This window comes from Felis catus, chromosome A1 (assembly GCF_018350175.1).
Source record: "Felis catus isolate Fca126 chromosome A1, F.catus_Fca126_mat1.0, whole genome shotgun sequence".
Taxonomy (NCBI): domain Eukaryota; kingdom Metazoa; phylum Chordata; class Mammalia; order Carnivora; family Felidae; genus Felis; species Felis catus.
This window is the reverse complement of record NC_058368.1, coordinates 153,376,136-153,402,557: the sequence shown is the minus strand read 5'-3', so window position 1 is coordinate 153,402,557 and position 26,422 is coordinate 153,376,136. Positions and strand designations below refer to the sequence as shown.

Genomic DNA, 26,422 nt, shown 5'->3' with positions numbered 1-26,422 from the left:
GCCTCCAGCCGCCCGTCTTTGTAAGGAGACCACTGAGACTAGCAGAATCGTGGAGCAGCAGCCTCTGTGCTGCCCTGACTTTTTAAGAAATCTCAATGAACTATTTGTAAAGAATCACTGATCTTGCCTGCAAGCTTTTTGCACGGCAAAGACATCGATCAGTGTTAGGTGAGGATCACATTTTATATGTGATCTTGACTTTTTTTGTCTTACATTATATTTTTATAGATTTTGTTATAAACATGGTGCTGGGAAAGGTGAAGAGTTTGACAATAAGCTTTGACTGTCTTAATGACAGCAATGTCCCTGTGTATTCTAGTGGGGATACAGTCTCAGGAAGGGTGAATTTAGAAGTTACTGGGGAAATCAGAGTAAAATCTCTTAAAATTCATGCAAGAGGACATGCGAAAGTACGCTGGACCGAGTCAAGAAACGCCGGCTCCAATACTGCCTATACACAGAATTACACTGAAGAAGTAGAGTATTTCAACCATAAAGACATCTTAATTGGACACGAAAGAGGTAAGTTTTTATATTATACAGAAATCATTAGACCTTGATTTTCTTTGGAAAAGTACCTTTTCAATTTTCCTGAATTCGTGTTAATTCTACTCCTGGCATAACACATAGCAGTTTGATAAAGATTAGCAAAGTTGGAAGATTGGGATTCTCCTTGACATTCATCGTGTGTTAAGCCGTAATGCATGCAGGCATCTGCAAAGTGACTGCAAACTGCACTTATTCAACTACCTCTGTCTATACCCGGCTTGGTCTGTGCCATACGCACTTGGAATACATTTCTATCTTACTTGTAAATTCTACTTAAATCTCATTCAATAATTTTACTAATAAGTTTTCAAATGAATTGCTAAAATCTGCAGTCCAGTATTCGATTTTTCCCCTTGTACTCTGCAACCTTAGATCTTAAAAAACTAAGCTTCAGTGAAGAAATGGAGTAACATTTTTAAGTGGGTAAATAGGTGGTTTTCATTTTTAGTATTGACACGCAAAATATTTTAAAGAATTGATCGTTGTTCTTTGATAAAGGATTTCTGTGGCTTATTTTGACATATGGCATCAACACCCCACGTGTTTTTTCCCTATTCTTTCCAGATCCTTTATAATTTACATCAAGCATTCTCTATTTTAAAGGATAGTGTCTATCATTATGATAGGTTTCAAATCAGTTTTAGAAGCCATTTCGGGTCAGTAATTTTCTTTTCCGAGTATGATGCCTAACTTTGGAACGTGCATTCAATGAAACCGGTGCCAGTCAAATGGAATTGAAAAGTATTCGGCACATTGGATTTGATTTTTGGTTAGAAAGGGAAGATGAAGGGTTGTCAAGGGGAGAAGGGGTCCTAAGGTTTCCAATCTATTGTTTAAGTGGTTACATTGTGGAAATATAGGAGACTCTAAGCTTGTTTTTCTAAGTTTCCACCCTTTGTTAGAAGCGGTTCAATCCTGTTTCGGACCAGTTCTGGGGGGTGGTGAGGAGGGGCGCTTGTTCTGCTCTCAGCAGATTGGTTACACGCGTCAGGTGGTGGCGATGACTTAATTCCTAGCCCAAGAAGAATATAATGTTAAAACTGGTTATGTAATTTTATGCTTCTCCTTTTTCATGCAGTATTTAGTTCAAATGTTGACGATTTTGAAAAAGTACAGGACATCTTTACCTTTTTTAATATTAAAAAATATACATCCTTGAGGAAGTGCTAATTGAACTAAGGCAAGTGTCGAAATGAAGGATGCTTGGGAGTTACAGCATTTAACTCATTTTTTTTTAATAGATTAAGATGAAATCGGTTCTTTGGTTGGGTTTTCACGGTTACACACAGGTCATTTGTATTCTGAAATAATTTCTAGTTAATCCTTCTGAGCAGTAAGACTGATGTTAAATGTAAATGCCTAATGACAGCTTTGGTATTTGTTGAGAAGCAGGCACACGAGTTTGTGTTTGAACCTTTCTGGACATTGCAGCTTTTTATCAAACGGTTAAGAAACAAAGGTTTTTAAGGAGCTGAGGTTTGCAGTGGGATAAAAGTAGAATAACGACTTATGGGGGCAAACGCAGTTTGATTAGTTACTCGATGATTTCACGGTAAAGAAAACTATGTACCCCGTACCCCAACGAGATGCCCCTCAACCCCTGCAAGGCGCGGACGAGCTCTTAGCTGGAATAGTTTCAATGACTTAAAAGTGGGACCTCTCAAACTAGCCTGGTAACTGAGACCCCGCCCCGGGCGACCGGCGATAGGCGGAGCCGCGTTTGTTAGCCTGTTGCTAAGGCGATGCCAGGCTCTGATTGGATTGGGCGCGGGCGGGTGGGGAGAGTGGGCTCGCGCCGGTTGGGGCGAGGCTTGGAACCGGCGTGCGCCGGTAAAGGTCCCTCCAGAGTGGCCGCCCCCGCCCGTACTCGCATCCCTCCCCGAGCTTGTGGAGGCGCCGTGGTTCATGTCACGGAATGTTGTCGCCCCTCACCTCGGCTTGCTTGGGGACCCCAAAGAAAACGATCTTGGGTTTCAGCAGAGTAGAGGGGGAGAAGCTCCTGCTGCCCTTACAGGTGCCGAACGGCCCTGGGCGTAACTTCAGCTGACAATTCTATTCTGAAGAACTTGGGTAGGCAGGGTTAGCAGGACCCCGTTTTCCTGTTCTCGGCTGGAAGATGTCAGCTGGCTTCTGTAAATGCTCATTCCCTGAGCTGAAACAAAGCGTGTTGTGGACCTATGCAGCCCCCAGACCGGCTACCTTGATTTGACCTGAGGGACAGACCGTAAAGGCTGGCCAGGAGAAGAGGGAAAAGTGCCACTGACAACGAAAGCTGGGGTCGGGGCCTTGGCGAGTATTCCCTGGCCCCTCCCCATTGTTTCCCGGGGACTATGCAGCCCTGCCCACCCCCCACCCCGCCCCAGTTTCCCTCTCCGCAACTGTAAAGGTGTCAGGGTGGCCCGAGCCAGATCGAACCGGTCACCGGCTGGGGCGTGTAAAGCGGAAGCGCCGCGGTGCGGTCGCCCCGCCCCCAGCCCAGCAGGGTAGGCTGCGCGAACGCGAGCGCGAGCGCCGCGCGACGTATGCCGTATGTATAGCGGGTCGCGCGGGCGGCGGCGGCGCGCGGGCGGGCCGGCTGGGATCTGCTCGCGCCGGTTTAGGCCGGTCCTCTCCTGCTCCGGTCTAGTTCTTGATTGACAGCCCGGCACTTGTTTACCACGGCGCGGCCGCCGCAGCTCGCCTCAATGAGACTGCTGAGCTGGCACAAAAAGGGAGAGAGAAGGGAAGAAAAGGAGAGGGAGGCAAACTTTGGGCGCCTTCGAGGGGAGCGAGTGTACATGGCCCCCAACTCACCAGCCAATTTTCAGTGCTGAAATTCGTTCAGAGGATTTGCACAGGGGACGAGGAAAATAGTACTGAGATATGAGGGAATCATCGTGGGTTTTGAATAAAAGTATCCACATATAGACGCGCTTTTTTCCTTTTCTCCCTGTGATGTAAGGGAAGCATCACGTTTTTTGTGTACCTTCGATACTTTTTGGTGAGGGAAAGTTAAATGATTTTACCAATCTCGTCTCCTCTCATGGTAAATGATGGTGTCTACACTAAAAAGTACGTTAATAATAAGACATTTATGTAATTATAATATTTAGAAGGCTAAGAAAAGTCATTTTAAGAATCCAGAATCCCCGCCCGTATTTTCATTACGTATATTTATTGTGGAGAAATTTTTAAAATAAGCTCTTTGGCCAAAAGAAATTGGTTATAAAATGAAAGGTCATACATCTGGAAATTGGAAACAACCTAATTGGAGTTCATTTTTGAAAGGATGTAGAACGTGTTTCCCCGTAAGCAGGCAACCTTTAAAAGATCTTAAAGCTATTTAAGGGTTTTTTTAATATATGTCTGCACATTTTTAGCTGTCGCTAGGACAAACTGAGTGTGGTCATCATTTTAGGGTCAATAAATAATTTTTATTTTTAGCTTTGAAACTGACATTAAAATCACTGTTCCGTTTTTCTTTTTAACGTCAACATTTGACAAAGTTTTCTAATGGTTTTAGAATTATAACATTCATTTCATCTGTATCAAAACTGACAGACTTGAAAGGTTTACCCAGTTTTTATTATATGTCTCATAATCTTAAATAAACCATTGGAGACCAAGATAACATCTTAGTGTGAAATTTGAGCTCTTCCTCTTTTTGTTGAGCATGTACTGTATTGGATGCAGATCCTGTAGAGTTGGCTCATATACCATGAAAATACTTGCCTTTGGGGTAGAAGTGTTAATATCCCCATCTTACAGATGAGGCAACTGAAGTCTCAGGATTTGTATTTCACCCAGGGGAAGTAACCAAAGTAAGAATTGGCATTAAGACCTCTCAGACTACAAAGCTCGCGGCCTTAATTGTTATAGGAGTATCTTTAAAGTTATGCCACTGTGAGGAGTGTGCAAAGGTTTAACGTCAAGCTTTTTTTTCCTTTTTGTTTGTTTTAAGATGATGATAATTCCGAAGAAGGCTTCAACACTATTCATTCAGGAAGGCATGAATATGCATTCAGCTTCGAGCTTCCACAGACGTAAGTATTATAACAGGCATTCTTCATAAACCTCCATTCTTTTAAAATTAAAATTATTCTAAATTTAAATATTTTTAGTTTAAAAAAAAACCCTTTTCATTATTGAATGTTGCTAGAGGAAAACAATACACTGAAAGAAGTAGCTACTTTTTAATCTAGCCTGGCAAAATTATAGAAAGCAAAGCTCAATTCTTAGTACTTTGTCTCAAGATCTGTGAGGTTTTTAAAACTTGAATAGTATTTCACCTAACGTGAGTGAATTAGAAGATTCTGCTCAAATAGTAACCATTTTATAAGTACTTTATTTATCATCAATTGGTACTAGCAGAAACATAGAACATATCAAGTCTTTTCTGCTAATGCTAACCAACAGCAGTAAACTAAAAAGATAAAAATAATTAGGAATAGATTAACTTTAGAAGTGATGTTCTTTAGATACGGATTCAGCTTCTGTGCAAAGAGCTGATTGAAAAGGTCCCAAAAGAGATACTATATGATCTGAACTTAAAAGGAAACACCCATCATGTACCTAAATATAAGGCTTGGAATATAGTATGGAAGAAGAAAACAAAGTGGTTTATTCTTAACATAAAAATAGATCGTTAAAAAATAAATACTCCCCTCAATTTTTTAATATCTTTGATAATTCTAGTACTTGAGTTACATGCGAATAGTTCATAAATGGTATTTTTCAGAATATTCTATTTCCTCCATGCCCTAATCTACTTTTTAAGAGACATACTGCAAGTGTGAATATAATGCTAATACTGGGCCTGAATATTTCTCAGGGTGAAGGTAATTTAATATTTATATGTTTTTTAAAAATCTGTAAACCAAGGTCATTAACTTTTTTTAATGTTTATTTATTTTGAGAGAAAAAGAGGGAGAGCGAATCCAAAGCAGGCTCTGCACTGTCAGCTCAGAGCCGGACATGGGGCTCAATCCCACAAACCGTGAGGTCTCGACCTGATCCAAAATCAAGAGTCAGATGTTTGACTGAGCCACCCAGGCACCCCAAATCAAGGTCATTTAAAATAAAGTCTGGAAGACTAACATAAATACTGCATTTTATTTTTCTGTGCTATACACGTTAATACGGGAGTCTAAAATACAAAAATATCTGTAAAAACAACACTACTTCTCATGCCAATCTAAGTTAGCACTGTACCTTATACATAACTGAACCCTGGGCATTTTTCTAAGGAAATTATGAAAGAAGAAAAAAAAAAAAACTAAGCCTACCGAAATAAAACCTTCCACAATTAATAAAATTTGGGAGAATTGAAAAACACTTCTGATTTTCTTGACACAGATTAACAGAAATGTTTCTTTTTCTTTTTAAACCTATAAAGTTAGAAAACGTGGCCAAAAAGAGTTAGAATATGAGTAAACTAGGAAATGGGAAACCAGCTTTTTAGAGTTTCAGTAGACCTATAAAATGCAAGTTTTTTAAAATTATAACAAATGGCCTATGCCTTTTCTAGACCTTCTTAATTAGTTACTACAAAAAGAGATTTCTAGCCAGTGGGTAGAATTTCTTAATAGAAATACTTAAACCATTCTTAACTTCATTTTTAGATTAAACTTTGATCTTTCAAGAATTGTTCATTTCCAAACTTGCATAATTTTGCCACCAGCATTAAAAGTAGCTTCTTCTTAGTTTAAAGGGATTGTATTCTTCTGGCTTTTTTAAGCAAAATTACTATAATATTAACTGTTAGCTATTGTCATTTGGAAAACAGAAGATTTTTTTCCCCCAATGACTTATCCCTTTGGAAATTAAAAAAATTCTATGTTTGATACCTCATTGATAATAAACAGTGCCCTGTAGTAACACTTCTATATGCTGACCTGCTGTATAATTATTAAAAAGAGGTATAAAATTAATATATTGAACTTTATATTCTGCACAGACCACTTGCTACCTCATTCGAAGGCCGACATGGCAGTGTGCGCTATTGGGTGAAAGCCGAATTGCACAGGCCTTGGCTTCTACCAGTAAAATTAAAGAAGGAATTTACAGTCTTTGAGCATATAGATATCAACACTCCTTCATTACTGGTAAGAATTGACTGAATTCTTCATTCTTGTTTTCAGCATATAAATATTAAAGAATAATCACCTAAACTATGCAATACGTATAAATTTTAAATTGTGATTTATTTTAAAATTCATAACTATTTATTTTTTAATATTTATTTTAAAAATACAGTCAAGAGCACACAAATTAGCGAAAAGTATGCTCATATTTTCTGACACTGTAATAACTTCAGCATATGGTATGAAATAACTCTTATTCAAAAGATAACAATAACAAAAAATAGATCTGTTCCTTGGATAATTCTAGCAGAAGAGGAACAGTAGTATCAGTTATTATTATAAGACCATATCACTTACCATGAAAAGATCATAATCTAAAATTCACATTGCATTCTTCCAACATAGGGATAGTTGTCAAATGTTGGGGAGATTTTGTCACTTTGATGAAAAAACAATTCCATTTTAAAAGCAATTCTTTTTAATTGCATTTTTCCACAAGATTCAAATTTGACTTTAAAAACTTTATTTGGTTTAAACAAATGATAACATCTTCAAGCAAATAACATTAAAAATGAGAGTTTTCCTTTTTTCACATAATTAATTGATTGTTACATTCTTAAAGAAAGATGTTAACATTTGGGATTATAACCAAACTGCTTTCTAAGCTGCCTTTTTTTTTAAAGGCAGTTTATGTGGAAAGGGTTTTTTTGTTTGTTTGGATGGTTAGTTTTTAATTACTGTATATGTAAAACTTTGTTTATGGAATGTGATGTTAAACCTTGTACCCCTTTTTTTAATTGAATGGAAATTTATATATAAACAAAAATAGTTGTATAATTCAGGAGCCATCAGTTAGGTTTTTTTTGAAGTACATTTGGATACACTTAGAAAAAAAGCAACACTGCTTTTAATTTTAATTCTCCAAGAATTTGGGATTTTTATATTAAAACATTGTTACTGTCCCAATTTCATGCATTGATCTTTTTCTCCAAATTTATTTCTTACAGTCACCCCAAGCAGGCACAAAAGAAAAGACTCTCTGTTGCTGGTTCTGTACCTCAGGCCCAATATCCTTAAGTGCCAAAATCGAAAGGAAGGGCTATACCCCAGGTACGTATGAGATGGCTTCCCAAGGAAAACGATCCTTCATTTAGTTTTTATATATAAATTTATGGAATGTCTCTAAATGCAAACATAATATAGTATTCTTTAGTAAAATAACTCAGTTTTCTTTCATAAATTGGAATGTAGTGTCCATTTTTAAATAGCTACTGTAAATGAGTAGTTCTTTTTCATAATTCTAAATTACTTCCTGCTTTTGGGACAGTTTTTTGTCCATGTAGTCCATGTAGAGCAATGAGCTTACATTTTAAGTTCTTAAGAATCCATTTTTGGGTTTGTTTTACCTTTTTCTGCTTTTTTAACAGTAGATACATATTTTTTTTCTCTAGGTGAATCAATTCAGATATTTGCTGAGATTGAAAACTGCTCTTCCCGAATGGTAGTGCCAAAGGCAGCCATTTACCAAACACAGGCCTTCTATGCCAAAGGGAAAATGAAGGAAGTAAAACAGCTTGTGGCTAACTTACGTGGGGAATCCTTATCATCTGGAAAGACAGATACCTGGAATGGAAAGTTGCTGAAAATTCCACCAGTTTCTCCCTCTATCCTCGACTGTAGCATAATTCGTGTGGAATATTCACTAATGGTATGTATAGAGTTAAGGGTTTGTTGTTGTTATTTAGTATTAAAGTCATGAGGATATTATTTTGTCTTATATCCAGGATTTGATTTTTATATTCCATATATGATATATAAAAATATATGTAAATACTAAATTTGGTTTATAATTAATCGTTTACCTCACGTGTAAACGTACTATACAGTATTATACGTAACTAGAGAAAAATTTCTAGTATGTTTTACGTATATATAACTAAGAAACAAAGTAAATGAAGGCTTCAACATTAAAATTGGGTTATTAGTTTTTAAAAAAGAAATAATACTTGGAATTCTAAGCCTAACATCTTTTTTCAATGTTTAGGTATATGTGGATATTCCTGGAGCTATGGATTTATTTCTTAATTTGCCACTTGTCATTGGTACCATTCCTCTACATCCATTTGGTAGCAGAACCTCAAGTGTAAGCAGTCAGTGTAGCATGAATATGAACTGGCTTGGTTTATCCCTACCTGAAAGACCTGAAGGTAATTTGATAATGCATGTTTAAGCTTAATTTCTTAATATTTTCAAGAACATAATTTTGCTTCTAATATTTTATAGATACACTTTTGTCTATACCTGCAGACAGTAGATGTGTCCCTAATGTTAGATTTAAAACCTACATCCCTGTAGTTTTGATCACAAAACAAAAAATTATTTTTTTTATCTTGACATTCTTTTTTAATATCTATTATTCTGTGTATTTTGACATGCATAAGAACATGCTGTTCGAATTGCGTGTATCTTTTTCCTTCAGCACCACCCAGCTATGCAGAAGTGGTAACAGAGGAACAAAGGCGGAACAATCTTGCACCAGTGAGTGCTTGTGATGACTTTGAGAGAGCGCTTCAAGGACCACTGTTTGCTTATATCCAGGAGTTTCGGTTCTTGCCTCCACCTCTTTATTCAGAGGTAAGCACTAGCTTCTCAAGTATGAAATAGGCTAGCTCTCCTGGGAAATACTATTGTAGACTTTTTTAAAAATGTAGTTCAGTTTTGATTAGCATCATATTTATAGAAAAATAATTTAAAACAACAGGATTAAGCATTAAATTATGGTTGTCCAGATTTAAATAAGTTTCATTCTTAACTTTAATAAGTAGGACTCATATTATTGGGGAAACAGGGATAGTGGTCCAGTCTCATGCTCACAGAATGTCAGTTAAAGGAATAATTCATTTTTTTAAGCTTATTTATATTTATTTTGAGAGAGAGAGAGAGAGCAAGCACATGGAGGAAGGGGCACAAAGAGAGCTTTACAGAGAATCCCAAGCAGGTTCTGCACTGTCAGCGCAGAGCCTGATACGGGGTTTGAACTCACAAACCATGACATCATGACCTGAGCCAAAATCAAGAGTCAGATGCTCAACAGACTGAGTCAACCAGGCACCCCAGGACTAATTCATATTTTAAGCATCAATAGAAGTGGCATTTTGCAACCATAAATTAATTCAGTAGCTTTAATTCATCTTACTCATCAGCCTTTTCAAGTTTAATTCTTGCATATTTTAACAGTCATAGGGGAAAAGAACATGTGCAAAAACATGTTAGACAAACATTTCTATTCATCTCCCATTGATGACCACCAAGCATGTAGGTGAATAAAACATGGCCCTTACTTGAGAGAAGCTCATAGACTAGTGAGAAGAACAAATTTAGAGATGAAATATTCCATAATAGTATGATAGGAATGTATGCAGTTCATTTGAGAACAGTTCATTAGGACTTGGGAATCAGGAAAGTCTTCCCTGAGAAGGTGATTATTAAGTCAGATCTTCAAAATAAGTAGTCCTCAAAAAGTAATACAGTCCAGGCAGGAAAAACAGCATGTGGAAGGCAAGGAGGCAGGGTAGAAAGCCAGCAATTTCGGGATACTTCAGAATATATCTTAATATATGTTTGAACAGGGCGCCTGGGTGGCTTTGCTGACTTGGCTCAGGTCATGGTCTCACAGTTTGTGAGTTCGAGCCCCATGTCAGGCTCTGTGCTGACAGCTCAGCGCCTGGAGCCTGCTTCAGATTCTGTGTCTCCCTCTCTCTCTGCCCCTCCCTTGCTCGTGCTCTGTCTCTGTCTCTCAAAAATAAATACACATTAAAAATTTTTTTTAAAAATACATACATGTTTGAAGGGCTTTAAAGTTGCCCTTGATACCAGTATAATACTAAATAGTTTTGTAAATCACTGGAATCAACCTAATCCTTTTGGTTATCATAGTTTAGCAATTTTACTATGTATTATTACTCTCAAATAAGACATAATGGGATTGTTTCACTCTGCAAGAAATTGCTCCTTTTCTCCCTTAACATCATTGCCAGAAGAGTGTGTTTTCCTTTGAATGTGGTTAATAGGAGATCCACTTTACTCATTGAAATGTAGAATATTTAGAATTTGTTTTTGTAAATTCTTATGGTTTTCTATCCTACTATTCTATTTCATAAAATTTCCCTTACAATGTTAAAAATGTTCTCCCACTTACAGATTTTATTACATTTCTACACTGATGTTTCTGTCTTAAGTCAGTCACTACTGATTTGATCTGAGGCCTTCTGGCTGTACAACAGGCATTTTAAAAGAATGACAATCTAAGCAATTTGTAGTAAAATTCTACTTCCTTCTTTTAAAGTGAACTAAGATAATTAAGGGAATTTAAAAACTTTTAAAACCCTAAATTGGTTCAAAGTGTGATTTAATAGCCGCATGGGGGGAGGAGTTCTAGATTGTATTACAGTGATTTTTTTTTTTGTCTCTTTTAAGTCATTAAAAGGTAGATGCTTTTTTTCCTCTAAAAATGTGTTTTACCTAAAGTTTCTGAGGCACTTTGGACTGTGCCACATTTAAATACAAGTAAAAATGGGTGTTGCCCAAACGATGTCTCACAAAAAGGAACGTATTAAAGGCAGCTATTTGCCTTCCTATGTCAATTCTCTTTCTAGCTGAGAAACAGCTGAAATATACTCACGTTGCTTAAATGTATGTGCATATGAAAGTCACTGTAGAAATAGAGAAGGTGGGAAGACTGTAGAGCATTTTGGGTTCAGCATTATTTCTTGATACACACTGTTTTTCTAGGCCCTCTGGGGTTTTACACAACTGCATTCTTCTCAAAGCCTAGAAAAGAGAGGAGTTGACTTTTTTGTAAAAGGATAAAAGGGATACTTCATAAAAGGAGATCATTGCTATGAAGATGTTTTCCATTGTGTATTTGAGTCTTCGTTCCTACTAAGTGCAGAGTAAAACCCCATTCTCTGATAAAATTTCACCATTACCTTTTGGAAAAGAGAACTATTTGGGCATACCTTTATAAATTTTATTATTAACCTAGTAATTAAATCTAAGACACTTTATAGATAATACTAGTATCCTTTCTTCCCTTAAATGCTGCGTATGTTCTTTCTGATTAAATTCCTCAGTGGTACTCAAAATGTTAGTCATTAGCTGCATTTTTACTAGACCTTATCAAATAACTATTTTTTTTTCACTTTTCTTTTTATAGATTGATCCAAACCCTGATCAGTCAGCAGATGATAGACCATCCTGCCCCTCTCGTTGAAGGAACTGTGTTAGATCAACTTGATGTGGGTTCTGAACTGTATCTCTTCCCAGCTGGGGACAGAGAAGTATCTTGGAGACACGTTTTCAGAGGAAGTGGAATTGCTTTTGCCCAGAAAAATGGCAGATACATGAAACAACCAGTGATCATGCTTTAGAAGCCTACAGCAACATTCTGGGACTGCTCCAACATGCTTGAAGATCTAAGCTTTTCTCCTTTAAAACAGGCACATATTAAGAGCAGTCTTCTTAGCCTATGGTCATACGTGTCAAGACACCACGTTGTAAAGAGGGATGATTTCCTTCTTTTGATTTGAAAATTTGCACATGCTCAATGCTTACATTGTGCAGTTCCGATGTCACTACAGCTTTTTTTTTTTCCATTTATGCCAGACTCTTGATACTCTTTAAAAACTTGTTTGTGGTCAGCACAACAAGGAACAAAAGAAAGCTTTGAAAAAACTTTAACATGAAAAAAACGCACTGACTTTTTTTTTAATTTAATATAGCCTGGACTTTACCTGCGTATGCACATGCTCAGAAATGTCCTACTAGGCTGACCATGTATCACCTCTTCAGCTTGGATCCTATTGTGGATTTATTTACAAACATCAAATGCCTTCAAGCCAATCCTTCTTGCTGTATGTTTTGCAGCCTACTGTAGTAGATACGCAACAGATATGTGGGAAAAGAGATAAGAGGAGGAAGCTAATAAGAGACTTTGTCAAGATTGTATACCTTCTTGGTTTCTTTTAAGAATTTGTTGCCTTTCTACTATTACAGCAAAGCAGCATTTTGTTACTGACTGCCTAAAATCACTTAATCTCAGGTGAACGCATCACTTGCCAAACTGTTGGAATGCTATTTGTGTTTTGTTGCACTGTTGAGTTATTTTTTTGTTTTGTTTGTTTGGTTGGCTTTTTGGAGAGGGAAATTTGGAAAAGGGACATACACAAAAGTGATAACCCACCCACATTCCCTTTTTATCATTACATATAAGAAGAAACTAGCAGAGCTAAGAATGGAGTAAAGAAAGGCAGTATGGCAGGCACCAGCAAAGAGTTAAGGGCTTGTTGCTCTTAAAAATGATTGTTATTTTTATTATTTTAAGAGTATGAAAATTTTCCAGTCACTGGAAAGGAGGAGAAAGTGCATTTATTTTTGTACGGAGTTACTTAATTACCTCCAAAACACCTATGTTGGAAATCATTTTTGCTGGTGCAGAGTGTTTTAATGAGCAGGAATATGTACACACACACATACACACACACACACACACACACATACATATTAGAGAGTTCAATTTATATATTTCGTGTCCTGCTCAAGCTTCTCAGAGCTTGAAAACCCAAGTTTATTCTAAAAGTGTATAACTTCAGAATTACAAGTATACTAGAATATGTGCTGGGATGATAACTGTTTTATATTTTTGTGGGGTTTTTTTTAATGAAAGTATTTTTTCCATTACCTGAAGAACATTTTGCTAAACATGAGAAACAACTCACTTTGAGTATATATAGATAAGAGCAACCACATCAGTAAATTATAGTTTATATTAAAGATAATTTACAGTTGGCTCATAACAAATATACCAGCATTCATGATGACACTTAAAAACCATTTTCCAAGGTACCAAGTTTACCGATCGTCTTACTTTGGAAGGAATTCAGCTCTGATGTTTTTAATGAAAATCAGCATCTATGATATTGCAACATACGTGTGAAATGGGTGTTACATCTATCCTGCCGTTTAACCCCACAGTTAATAAAGTGGCTGAAAATAATAGTAACTCTGGCTTGGTGCTTGACCTGGTTAAATACTGTCTTAAAGCTTCATACAAAACAAATAGGCTTTTCCATAAGTGGCCTTTAAGAAAACATGGAAGACAATTCATGTTTGAAAAATGCTGACAGGGTGAAGAAAGCCCAGCGTAAAAATGAATCGCGTTTTAGGTGATTCAATAAAGGGTTTGGGCTCCCGTAGCAAACTAATACTAGATAATAAGGAAATGGGGGTGAAATATTTTTTTATTGTTGTTAAATCATTTTGTGAATGTCCCCCTCAAAAGAAGCTAATGGAATATTTGGCATAAAGGGCATTTGGTGGTTTTATTTTTGTTTGGGGGGGGGGGTGTGTCTGAAAAATCCCTTTTCTTTTTTCTCTTATGTCTAACTAGGGAACAATTGTTGATATGCATAGCATTGGAATACTTATCATCATATACTCTTATAAATAACACATGAAACAAGAATGACCAATATTCTAATAATTGGCACTGGGTCACAAAATAAAATGTGATTAAATTTTGAATCTATAAAACTTTATCAAATAAAGTTTTATTTTCCCCATTAAAAGTTATTTCTTTACTTATTTAGAGGCATTACTTTACTCTTTTCTAAATATTGGTCAATTCCTGACATAAGATGTGAGGTTCACAGTTGTATTCCAGTATTCAAGATAGATTCCTGATTTTTCAATTAGGAAAAGTAAAATCCAAAATGTTAGCAAAACAAAGTGCAATATTAAATGTTTGCTTTATAGATTATATTCTATGGCTGTTTGTAATTTCCTCTTTTTTTCCCCCTGTTTTATTTGGTGCTGAATATGTCCTTGTAGGCTCTGTTTTAAGAAAACAATATGTGGGAAATGATTTAATTTTTCCTATTGCTCTTCCTTGTGGAAAATAAAGTGTTTTGTTTTTTTCTTTTTTGTAAAATTGTTTGGAGATTTATTTCAATCTTAATCATGTTAGTAATTCGTCATGCTTGCAAACATTAAGACTACAATTAAACCCTGTTTTAAGCCATGCTAGGTAAGAATAGTTTCTAGATATCAAAGAAAATCACTGAAGACTTACAGGAATTTTTAATACTACTTATTAGTGTTTGCCTTAATAATTCACCAAGTTACGGATTTTTTTTTTATGAAACATAAGTTTGTTAAATAATTTCAAGTCCTCTATATGAACCAAACTTAACCAGGTAAAGTAGTTTCACTTTGAGGTACCAATTCCCTCTTGCTGTGAAGTATCTAAGTTTCTAGTACTTCAAGAGCACTTACATTTAAAAGGTGTATTAACTAACCTTACAAAAATATTTTTCCTAAATTTTAAAATAACAGTATTTTTCTTAATGTGTGAATTTTAGTGATTCATAACATTATAGGTACTTTGGGGATCACATTTAGAAAAAAAAACTTAAGTATTTATACATATACAGATTAGCTATCAAGTTGTATATGATTGCCGCATATTCTCAAACATATGTACACATAAAAAGTGTTTTACAAAGAAGCGTTTAGACATTATACATTTATAATTAATTTTATGGAAATAAGAGCAAGTAGCACCTAGGTGACTCAGTCAGCTAAGTATCCTACTCTTGATTTCAGCTCAGGTCATGATCTCATGGTTGATGGGATCAAGCCCCAAGTCAGGCTCTGCACTGACAATGCCAAGCCTGCTTGGGATCCTCTCCCTCTTTCTGCCCCTCTGCACGCTCTTCCTCTCTCTCTCTCTCTCTCTTTCTCTCTCTCTCCTCTCAAATGAACATAAAAAAAAAAAAAAAAAAACCCTATCTACACAATGTCTAGACAATAAGGAATAAAAATGACTGAGGAGAGAGGAATAATAGCATGAAAAAGAGAGTTCTGTTTTGCTTTCTGTAACTAGATGTAGCCTTGAACAGGATGTGTGAATTTTGATGTCTTCATCCACAAAGTAGAAAGTAGCTATCCAAAGTCCCCTTCATCATTGAAGGCGCAAAGTTGTAATATATTTTTAGGTAAAGAAATAATGCTCTAAGTCCATTACAACATTGGAAGTTAACCATGTTGCTTCTAAATTGGCATTAGAATACTTTGAGGCTGAGTTAAGTACATGTCTCAAGTTATATACAATTAATTGACTGTTACTTGGCTTTGCTTTTGCATTGTCATCTATACTTAACCAAACCCTATCACTAATTAGGATTTACTGAATGACAAGCTCAGTATATTTATCAGGATTTTTTTACTGTAACAGGAAGAAACTCAGACTAGCTTAAGTGGAAAAACAAATAAAAGTGCATTAAACAGTAATTCCAAGGATGAACTATATATATTAAGCACATTTGGATCCAAAAATCCAAATAATGCTCTGGAAACACACTCTTGTCTCTCATCTCTGTTAACTTACCCTTTTTCATATTTGCCTTATTCTTTCATTTTAGATGGGCCAGGAAAGATGACCCCAGCTTCTATAGCTCCTGGAAGAAAAGCCATCTGGACTCTCCAAATCACTTGTTAAGGGCGATTCTGATTGGTCAGTATCTGGGTCATGTCTCATGCCACATAGAATGGGTTTCCCAATAAAAAGAAATCTGTTTCCAGAAGAAAGGAGAAAAGAGGTTACTATATATTCTTGCTATTTCAAGTGTTGTCCAAACCAGCAGCAATGGCGTCACCTATGAGTGCATTAGAAAAGCAGAATATCAAGGTCTACCCCAGAATACTGACCCAAAATTCCTGTTTACATGGTTCTCAGGTAATCTGTAAGTACAGTAAAATTTAAGAAGCTGTGTAGCGCACCAAAGAGACAAAGACAAAACAGGCAACTTTGTTTTCAGGAGTCCCAAGCTGTAACTGAGTTGAGGATTTGGAGTACTTGATAAGTGAAAAATAATTGTGGCATTTTAAATCTCAAAGCCTGTTTATGGCTTGATATTTTTGAGATATAACTTTCTAACTATAATAATTGGTGGCAATTACACCTCCAGAATTCCTATATCAACAACAGTATTTCTCACAACATCCATATCTGAATGATGAAATATTTTGCCTTTTTATGTCTTGATTTCAAAATCAATAGGAGATACATTTTTCAATACATGAGAGAAAAACTTACTGATAAAATTAATTTGACTTAACTTACTGATAAAATTAATTGGACTTTTGAGGAACTAAATAACCAGGAAATGCTGTGGTAAATACATGAATATGAAAAGATGACTTCAAATCCAAGACAGCTAGTAGTATAGAAAGCGAAACACACCAGCCCAACTGGAAATAGAACCAGTATCACTGTCTTTACTGAATAGCACAAAACTAACATATAAGGACAAGAATATATTATTTTCAAACCAGCTTCACAGACACCAACTTTGGCAGATGGTGTCAAGATATTATAAAGCCAAAAAAGGGGGGAAACATTGCTTTAGAATAGGTTCTAGCATTTGTATGTTAAGGTGTATAGCCTAATGTGATTCAAGAGAACAAGTTTATGACATACTAGGAATTTCTGATACATTGTAGCTAATTCTAAGTAGAAATGGATTTTCCTACTTCTAAATTCAAGACTTACATAAGTTCTCAACATCAATTTCCAATCCAAACAAAATGATTATTACCTCTGGCACTGGTAGGTCTCTGGGAATGTTAATAAAGTTAAAATAGTGTATTAAAACATCTTGGTATAATTTAGAGATTTATTTACTAGTTACACAAAACAGTCTTACCAGTGAACAAAAGAATGTGAAAGATTAAAATACATTGTCCTAAGATGATAAATCTAACAGTTTCTTCTAACAACTGATGAAAGTCAAATTATTACATTCTTATTACTTTAGATGACATGAATTTTTGCCAAATGAAAAGCTATCTGATCCTTACTGAATATAGGAAAGTATATGAATTAGATCATTTTTCTCTAATGAATTAATAGTGTAACTAATGATAGAAATGCAAAAAAATTGTTAGAATAAGCATCCAGTTTCTGCTTTTTTTTTTTTTAAGAAAATCAACATTTCTACCTTCTAGTGCAAGGCACACTTTTATAATGTACACATATACATGTGTACATTCTTAATAGGTCTGAATCCCAAAAGGTTAGTACTCAAGATGTTTAGATCAAAAGGAAAATAACAGGAAACTAAGATATAACACACGCATCATGTAAACAAACAGGATGCTAGCAGCCCACAAAAGTATATCCAGAACCCACAACAACAAAATCGCACATGCATTCTTCCCCAAATTGTTAATTCCAAAATTAAAACAGCAAAGAAAAAAATGTTCACTCCGCTCACTATTCTTCCTCCTATGAGGAGAGTCAACTTTAGGAAACCCTTGTGAGGAACCAGCCATAACAGTGCATGCTGTGTAGAGAAGTAGTGGCCAAATGCCTCAGACTGATAAGCTTTTATGAGTGCCTTGAGCAGACTGACCAGGAAAGCCCAATGAATTCCTTCATTACACTGTCCTCTGTATTAGTTTCCTACTGGCTGCCTTAACAAAGTACTTTAGACCAGGAGAGTTAAAACAACTAAACTTTGGGGTGTCTGGTTTAAGCATCCAACTGTGGCTCAGGTCATGAACTCATGGTTTGTGAGTTCAAGCCCCATGTCGGGCTTTCTGCTATCAGCACAGAACCCGTTTTGGATCCTGTGACACCCGCCCCCCTTGCCCTCCCCTGCTCATGTTCTCTCGCTCGCTCGCTCACTCTCAAAAATAAAATAAACATAATTTAAAAAAAAAATTTATTCTCTCACAGTTCTGGTGGCTAGAAGTCCAAAATCATGGCAGGGCCATGTTCCTTCTCAAGTCTGGAGAGGCAGAGCTTTCCTTTTCTTGCTTCTGGTGGTGGCTGGCAATCTTTGGCAGTCCTTGCATTATAGATGCATCACTGGAATCTCTACCTCTTTATCTAATGTCCATCTTCTCCCACTGTATCTCTGTCTCTTCTGGCTTTCTCCTCTAAGTCTCTCCTCTTCTTATATAGACATAGTCATAATGGATTAAGGGCCCACCCTACTCCAATATGAGCTTATATTAACTATTTATATCTGCAATGACCCTGTTCCAAATAAAGTCATATTCTGAGATATTGGGGATTAGAGTTTCAACCAATCTTTTCGGGAGATGCAATTGAATGCATAGCAACTTCCTTTCCTCCAAAAGAGAAAACATGGTAACAATGTAGTACCTATAAGGAAAAGCTACCTATTTAGAGGAAATACAGTTAGCCATTATTTCTCACTTTATAGAGCAGATTTAGCCCTGAGCTGTAAAACCACTATAAATCAAAGGAAACATTCCCTCCCTCTCCCACCCCTTTTCCCTGATGAGATACTGTATTGGGTGAGCACTCATTTGGGAGACAAGGAAACTAAGTTCTGGTCCACAGACACTAAGTGGCTAAATGAACTTCAACAAGTCATCTGACTTTCCTGGGGTTCCATTTCCTATTTCCTAATTGAACAAACTCTAAAAAAAATAAACTGCTCTTGCAGCAATACCTTTCTATTCAGAGAACGTTATATAATTGAGTTAAAATACCATAACCTTGTGCCCAGAGTCTGGACTTCAAGACTTTATATTGTAAAACTTGTAATTTCCCTATATTTAAACCAACATGGTAGCTTAAAACTTAACACAACTGAGTTTCACTCTAGAAAAGAATGTATGTAAGCTGCTGTTTTATTTCAAAACAGTAAGAGCTCACCATATTCTTTTATAGCTAGCCATGATATCATCCAATAACCATGGTGTTTTAAAAAGTGCATTGTTGGGATCCTGGCTGGCTCAGTCAGTTGAGCATCCCACTTCAGCTCAGGTCATAATCTCACGGTCCATGAGTTTGAGTCCCACATCAGGCTTACTGCTATGAGGGCAGAGCCCTCTTCAGATCTTCTGTCTGCCTCTCTCTCCGCCCCTCCCCGACTCATGATCTCCTAAAAATAAACATTATAAATAAATACATAGATATATTAAAAATAATAAACAAAATAAATAAATAGTGTATTATGTCAGGAATTAAGAATCCTAGACCCCCATCTTCCTCTAGCAAGTTGATCCCCTTGTACATATCAGTGACCTCCCTGGACCTCTGTTTCTTCAATCTTCACCATTTAGAATGAAACTTTACCATGGCTTCTGCAGTTTCTTCTAGTCAAATAGTCTACTAGGCTACCTGTTATTCAAAGGGATGACATTCATCTGAGACACTGCTTTTAGAATGCCACATAATCAAGCTATGGGCATACCTTGGAGATATTGCAGGTTCAGTTCCAGACCATATCAATAAGGTGAATATTGCAATAAAGCAAGTAAAATAAATTTTTTGGTTTCCTAGTGCATATAAAAGTTATATTTACACTACACTATAATCTATTAAGGATGCAAAGCATTGTGTCTAAAAAAAAAAACCAATGTGTACACCTTAATGAAACAGTAATTTATTGCCAAAAAAAAAAGGTAACCATCATCTGAGCTTTAAGCAAGTAGTAATCTTTTTGCTGGAGGATGGGCTGATGGCTGCTGACCAATCAGGCTGGTGGTTGCTGAGATTGGGGTGGTTGTGATAAATTCCTTTTTCTTTTTTTCTTTTAATGTAAACTCTATGTACAACATGGGACTCGAACTCACAAGAGTCACATGCTCTACCAACTGAGCCAGCCAAGCGCCCTTGGTTGTGGTAATTTCTTAAAATAAGACAGCAATGAAGTTTGCCACATCAACTGACTCTTCCTTTTATGAGTCATTTTTCTGTAGCATGTGAAGCTGTTTGATAACATTTTACCTATGGTAGAACAATTAAAATTGAAATCAATCCTCTCAAACACTGCCACTTCATCATCAACTAAGTTTATGTCATATTCTAAATCTTTTGTTGTCATTTCAACAGTCTTCACAGCATCTTCACCAGAAACAAATTCCATCTCAAGAAACCATTTTTTTTTGCTCATTCGCAAGAAGCAACTCCTCATCTGTTAAAGTTTGATAGTGGCTGCAGCAATTCAGTCATATCTCCAGGCTCCACTTATAATTCTAGTTCTCCTGCTATTTCCACCACATCTGCAGTCATTTCCTCCACTGAAGTCTTGAACCTCTTGAAGTCATCCATGAGGGTTGGAATAACTTCTTCCAAACTCCTGTTCCTGTTGATATTTTTACCTTTTCTCATGAATCACAAATGTTCTTAATAGTATCTAAAATGGTGATTTATTTCCAGAAGGTTTTCAATTGACTACCCAGATCCATCAGAGCAATCATTATCTTTAGTAGATACATACAGCGTAATGTAATTCTTTAATAACTAAGACTTGAAAGTTGGGGCTCCTGGCTGGCTTAGATGGTATAGCATGTGACTATTGATCTTGGGGTTGTAAGTTCAAGTCCCACATTGTGTATAGAGATTACTTAAAAATAAAATCTTAAAAAATAATAATACATCTCTGCATACACACACACACACACACACACACACACACACACATACACACACACACAATTACTTGAAAGCTCCACATGGTCAGCACAGAGTCCAATGAGGGGCTCCATCTCATGAACCATGAGATCATGACCTGAGCAGAAATCAAAAGTCAGATGCTTAACCAATTGGGCCACTCAGGAGTCCCTGGAGTGGCACTTTTTAATTTGCTTCCAGAACTTTTTCTTTTCATTTACAACTTGGCTAACTGTTTAGCATAAGAGACCAATCTTTTGGCCTGTCTTGACTTTTGACATGCCTTCCTCACTAGGCTTATTTATTTCTAGTTTTTGATTTAAAGTGAGAGACCTGTAACTCTTTCATATTAACACTAAGAGGTCATTGTAGAGTCATTACTTGGCCTACTTTCAATAATGTTGTATCTCAAGGAATAGGGAAGCCCAAGGAGAGGGAGAGGGAGAGGGACGGGGAACAGCCGGTCAGTGGAACAGTCAGAACACACACAACATTTATCAATGAAGTTCACAGTCTTATAGGGGTGTGGTTCGTGTTGCTCCAAAAGAATTACAACAGCAACATGAAAAATTACTGATCACAGATCACCATAACAAATATGATAATAATGAAAAATTTTGAAATATTGTGAGAATTACCAAAATGTGACACAGGGACAGTGAGCAAATGCTGTTGGAAAAATGGCCCCAATGACTTACTCAACACAAGGTTGCCACCAACCTTCAATCTGTAAAAAACACAGTGTCCACAAAGTGCAATAAAGTGCAGTGTAATGAAATGAGGTGTGCCTATACGTAATTTGGGATTCATGTGGTTATTTAGGCAAAAATCTCTCTCTTACTTAAGGTAACTAAAATCTTCCCAATTCTAACATGAAGATATGTATTTTTACCTATAGCATTGAACAACTGTAATATATACTCCTAATGCTAAGACATAGATATAGATCTAAAATATTTCATGACATGACTAGTAAATAAGGAATATATTTGGTTTTCTAAAACTTATCTAGCAAACATTAATCCACAGAGTAGCCAAGTCTTGGTTGGTATAAGGGTCAGAAGAGAGTAAAACTTCTAAGATCTGGCTCTTATTCAGGAGCAACTGCAAAGTCACCTGCCTGCTTACTTATGGGAAAGATACCAGTGACTCTGGTTTACATAAATGGAGGGAGGAAGGTGGTAGGCAAGCTGAAACATTCCTTTGAAGGGAACTTGAATATTTCTCTGTTCACCTTAATGTTGTTTACTTCAAAGATAATCTCCAATTTAGTGTTAACACTAGATTCTCTCAAGACGAAAAAATGAACCGGGGATATTTCCATTTGGGACAAGGCTGCTAAGGTACACAGTAGAAAAACCTGGAGAAAAACAGCCGTATAAAGTTTGGACTACAATCCCCTCTTATTACATAGTGAAATTTTCTTCCAAGATACCCTGGGCTCAGCTCTAATGGAATACAACATAATAGAGTTTTGTTACCTTAGGGTATTATCTATACCATTCTATGCCTCTTTGACAGTTAGCTTTCTTGATTCAATAAAGAAGAAGAAAATTGGTCCAATTTAAGGAAAATCTATTAACTTGTTTAGTTCTCTAAGGTACTATTCTTCAGCACATTGAAGCACTAGCTAACAAAATAACATCATAGAAATCGAAAAGATCTGACCAGGTAGAACTGGGAGTATATATTCTTAAATTAGGGGAGAGAGTGTATGTCTGTCTGCCTTAATCTTCTTCCTCATAAGCCCATGTAGAGTGATTTGTGGAACTATGGCACATGTGTATTTTGCCTTGGCTTGTCATATAAAATACCATCCTATAAAGCTCCTATAATATGCCAGGTACTATGCAAGGTCTCTTCATGTACATCTACCTTATTTATGCTTACAGTCACTTTCAAAGACAGCTGTTACATGTATTTTTCAGTTGGGAAAACTGTTTCCAAAAACGGTTAAGCAACTGTCTCAAATCATACACCAGTCAAATTAAAGACTAACGATTCACATCCAGGACTATCTGGATTTAAAGTCCTAGTATTTTATGGATACCTGGCTAGCTCAGTTGAAAAAGCCCCGAACTCTTGATCTCAGGGTTGTGAGTTTGAGCCCTACATTGGGTGTAGAGATTACTGAAATAAATTTTTTTTACTATTTATTTATTTTTGAGAGAGAGACACACACACAGAGTGAGTGGGGAAGGGGCTGAGAGAAAGAGAGACACAGAATCCAACGCAGGCTCCAGGCTCCAAGCTGTTAGCACAGAGCCTGATACGGGGCTCGAACCCACGAGCCGTGAGATCATGATCTGAGCCGAAGTTGGTCACTTAACCGACTGAGCCACCCAGGCGCCCCTGAAATAAATGTTTAAAAGCTTAAATAGGGGTGCCTGGGTGGCGCAGTCGGTTAAGCGTCCGACTTCAGCCAGGTCACGATCTCGCGGTCCGTGAGTTCGAGCACCGCGTCAGGCTCTGGGCTGATGGCTCGGAGCCTGGAGCCTGTTTACGATTCTGTGTCTCCCTCTCTCTCTGCCCCTCCCCCGTTCGTGCTCTGTCTCTCTCTGTCCCAAAAATAAATAAACGTTGAAAAAAAAATTAAAAAAAATAAATAAATAAAATAAAAGCTTAAATAAATAAAATCCTGGCATTTTATTATAACATTAAATATATTATTAAATATATTAAATATATAATATGCATTTAAATTAAATATATTATTAACTCCTTATCTGACTCAATTCTTTCTCTTCAGAAAGCCCCAAGATAGCATAAAATTCATTGATCCACACCAGGACTCCACAAGAACTAGACATTAGAATGGCAAATACTGCTAGTAGAAGAGAAGAGGTTGGAGGATCTAAAATATTGGGTACAGTTGTGGGCAGCTCTGAGCTCCAAAGGGAGGAGTGAGAAATGCAAAGGCAGACCAACCACACGTTGTCTTCACAAAGGTAGACCCAACCGTTAGCTGCTAGTACAGGGAGAAAGGTCACTGAGAGCAGAACTGCCAAGAGAAAGCTGAGGTAGGCCCAGGAGAAAGGACCTGCTTCCAAAGGGAAAACTAGGTCATAGTGCAATGCTCTCCCAGGATCCCTGCCCACTGGGAATGCCCCAGTGAATGTACCTGGACTAGTATGACAGTCAGATGACTCCTCTGAAAACCGAGCTAATTAACCCCTTCATGTGATGGAAGGAATATTTCAGCTTATCATTTCTTCAGTGTATAAGTAATAAATGATGATCAAACAATCAATTAAATGGAAATGGGAAAGCTGCTGGACTTTAAAACATCTCTGATGCATAGTAGACATTGTGGATTTTAAACTTCTAACATTCATCCATTCTATCATCAACCAACAAATGATCATTTCACATGACACTTAGTTCTGCGCATGCCCTGAGAAAATCAGAACTAAATCCATCAAAGTTTCAATAGTCTCACACCATCATGCCACTTGCTATGGCTAGATACTTCAGGGAAATGATGATTGTTAGCCCTTTTCTTTCCAGCCATCTCTCTACATATTTTCTCAAAGAGATCATTCATTTCCTTAGCTTCATTATCAACCCCATGATAAAAACTTTCTAAAAATGATTATTTCTAAAATAATCCTCATCCTTCTGCATGGAACCAATCCCACCCCCATAACTTCCCTCTTTATGGAATTTCTGATCTCTGTTCAAAGTTCCATTCTCCTCACCGTTTCAGTCCATGTCTCAGTTATGAAGTCCCCTCTATGCCAATCAGTTACAAAACTTTCTCAGTCTTTTCTGTAAGACCTCCATGGTACCTGGCCCTTTCCCTCAAGCCCCAATGCTACCCTCCTCATCTGGGTGTTTATCCTTTCACACACTTCATACTTCTCTCCACCAATTCCAAAATCCTAGCTTAAGCCTCAAATTCTCCATACAGTTTTTGGGCCATTCCAATCTTCAGTGATCCCGGCCACTCTGGAGTTCTCCCAGCATTACTCTACCTCACAGCATTTGTTCCAGTTTATGATTGCCGCCCAGTGAATATTTCATCCTGCCCCACCCAACCCCCAACCATCACAATGCCCAGTCCCCCTTGGACACAGAACAGATGCTCAAAAAATACTTGGGCAATGATTAACATCTCAACAGTGCTATCTGCTGAATCTGTTCCCCCCTCTAATTAATATGGTGAAGCCCTAATGCCCAATAGGACTATCTGAAGATAGGACCTTTAGATGGGAATTTAAGGTAAATGAGGTCAGAAGGGAGGTGTCCTAATCCGGTAGGAATATGGCCTTAGAAGAAGAGGATAAGAGAGTTCTCCTCCTGTTTGTCTCTCTGTCTTTCGCTGCCATGAGGACACAGCAGAAAGGCAGCCATCTGTAAGTCAGAAATAGAGCTCTCACCAGAACCCAGCCACACTGGCATCCTGATCTTGGACATGTCAGCCCCCAGAACTGTGGGAACATAAATATGTATTGTTTAAGGCTCCCAGTCTATAGTATTAAGGTTTCATCCTCATAAAAGAAAAGAAGGACTACCACATGAAGTACTTTTTTTTTTTCTATATGTGAGGTAGCAACTCAGAGGATGATCATACTTAACGAAGTTTCTTCCTAGCGGTGTAACTTCTAAAGAAGGTTCTCTGTCCAGCTGTCTACATCTCCTTCAGTGTAATAATTTTCCCCACCGCACCCTTTTAGGCATGAGGTATGGATGAGCTAATAAAGAATAAGCCCTGGTTAGCTCAATCTTGTCACACTGGCCACATTTAAACATTTAAGGATGGGCAAATGACCCAGTGTTGACCAGAGATGTATACAAGACTTTTGTGAAGATTTCTGGGAAATTTCCTTGCTCTTGCCAAAAAGTGATCAGGACAGATACTGTCTTTGCCACAGGAACTACTATATGTGGAATTGCTTCAGGTGTTTATTTACAGTGTAGGAAGCCAGGCTAAAAATGAAGCAGACAATCAAAGAGGGGCAGAGCTGAAAGACTCAATGGGAAATAGAATTGTAGTCTTGATCTGGTTATGCCTGAAGCCTGATCTCCCACTGCACTCTATTGAGCCAGTAAATTTCCTTCATTGCCAGTTTGAATCCGGTCTTCAATTACCCACAACCGGAAATATCTTTCTTATAGAAGGGAAAGCCAAGCTAAGCCCATTAAAATGAGGATATTATTATTCACAGGAGAGAATTCAGAACTTTTCATTCTTTGTGTCTCAATCTGACCCAATTCATACCTGAAATGCTTTCTAAGGACATTTGTAACTACTTTACAATACTGTATCTTTCTGTGAATGCTGGTCCATTCACAGCCTAAGGCACTGTGAGTACACTAA

The 26,422-nt window shown here is 37.1% G+C and overlaps 1 protein-coding gene and 1 long non-coding RNA gene across 5 annotated transcripts; one reads left to right on the top strand and one right to left on the bottom strand.

Annotated features, from left to right (window-relative positions):
- Window positions 1-3: 3 nt before the first annotated feature.
- On the top strand, window positions 4-14,598 carry ARRDC3 (arrestin domain containing 3). 4 transcript variants are annotated; one of them, XR_006583077.1, is made up of 8 exons: window positions 4-522; window positions 4,490-4,571; window positions 6,485-6,632; window positions 7,619-7,721; window positions 8,063-8,319; window positions 8,656-8,818; window positions 9,053-9,245; window positions 11,827-14,598. XR_006583077.1 is itself a non-coding variant. In XM_011284590.4 (8 exons), exons 1-8 carry the CDS (start codon window positions 243-245, stop codon window positions 11,881-11,883), a joined length of 1,245 nt encoding a protein of 414 aa, XP_011282892.1. In that variant the 5' UTR covers window positions 5-242; the 3' UTR covers window positions 11,884-14,598. The 4 variants fall into 4 exon arrangements, 3 of the variants coding, with proteins under 3 accessions (XP_011282892.1, XP_019692427.1, XP_019692425.1); XM_011284590.4 differs by having other exon boundaries at window positions 5-522; window positions 9,091-9,245; XM_019836866.3 differs by lacking the exon at window positions 4-522 and adding an exon at window positions 551-3,600 and having other exon boundaries at window positions 9,091-9,245.
- LOC123379100 lies at window positions 11,360-26,422 on the bottom strand. Its single transcript, XR_006583088.1, has 3 exons — window positions 24,801-26,422; window positions 16,057-16,240; window positions 11,360-11,441 (listed from the first exon to the last, which is right to left on the bottom strand). It is a non-coding gene; the product is annotated as an uncharacterized LOC123379100 (long non-coding RNA).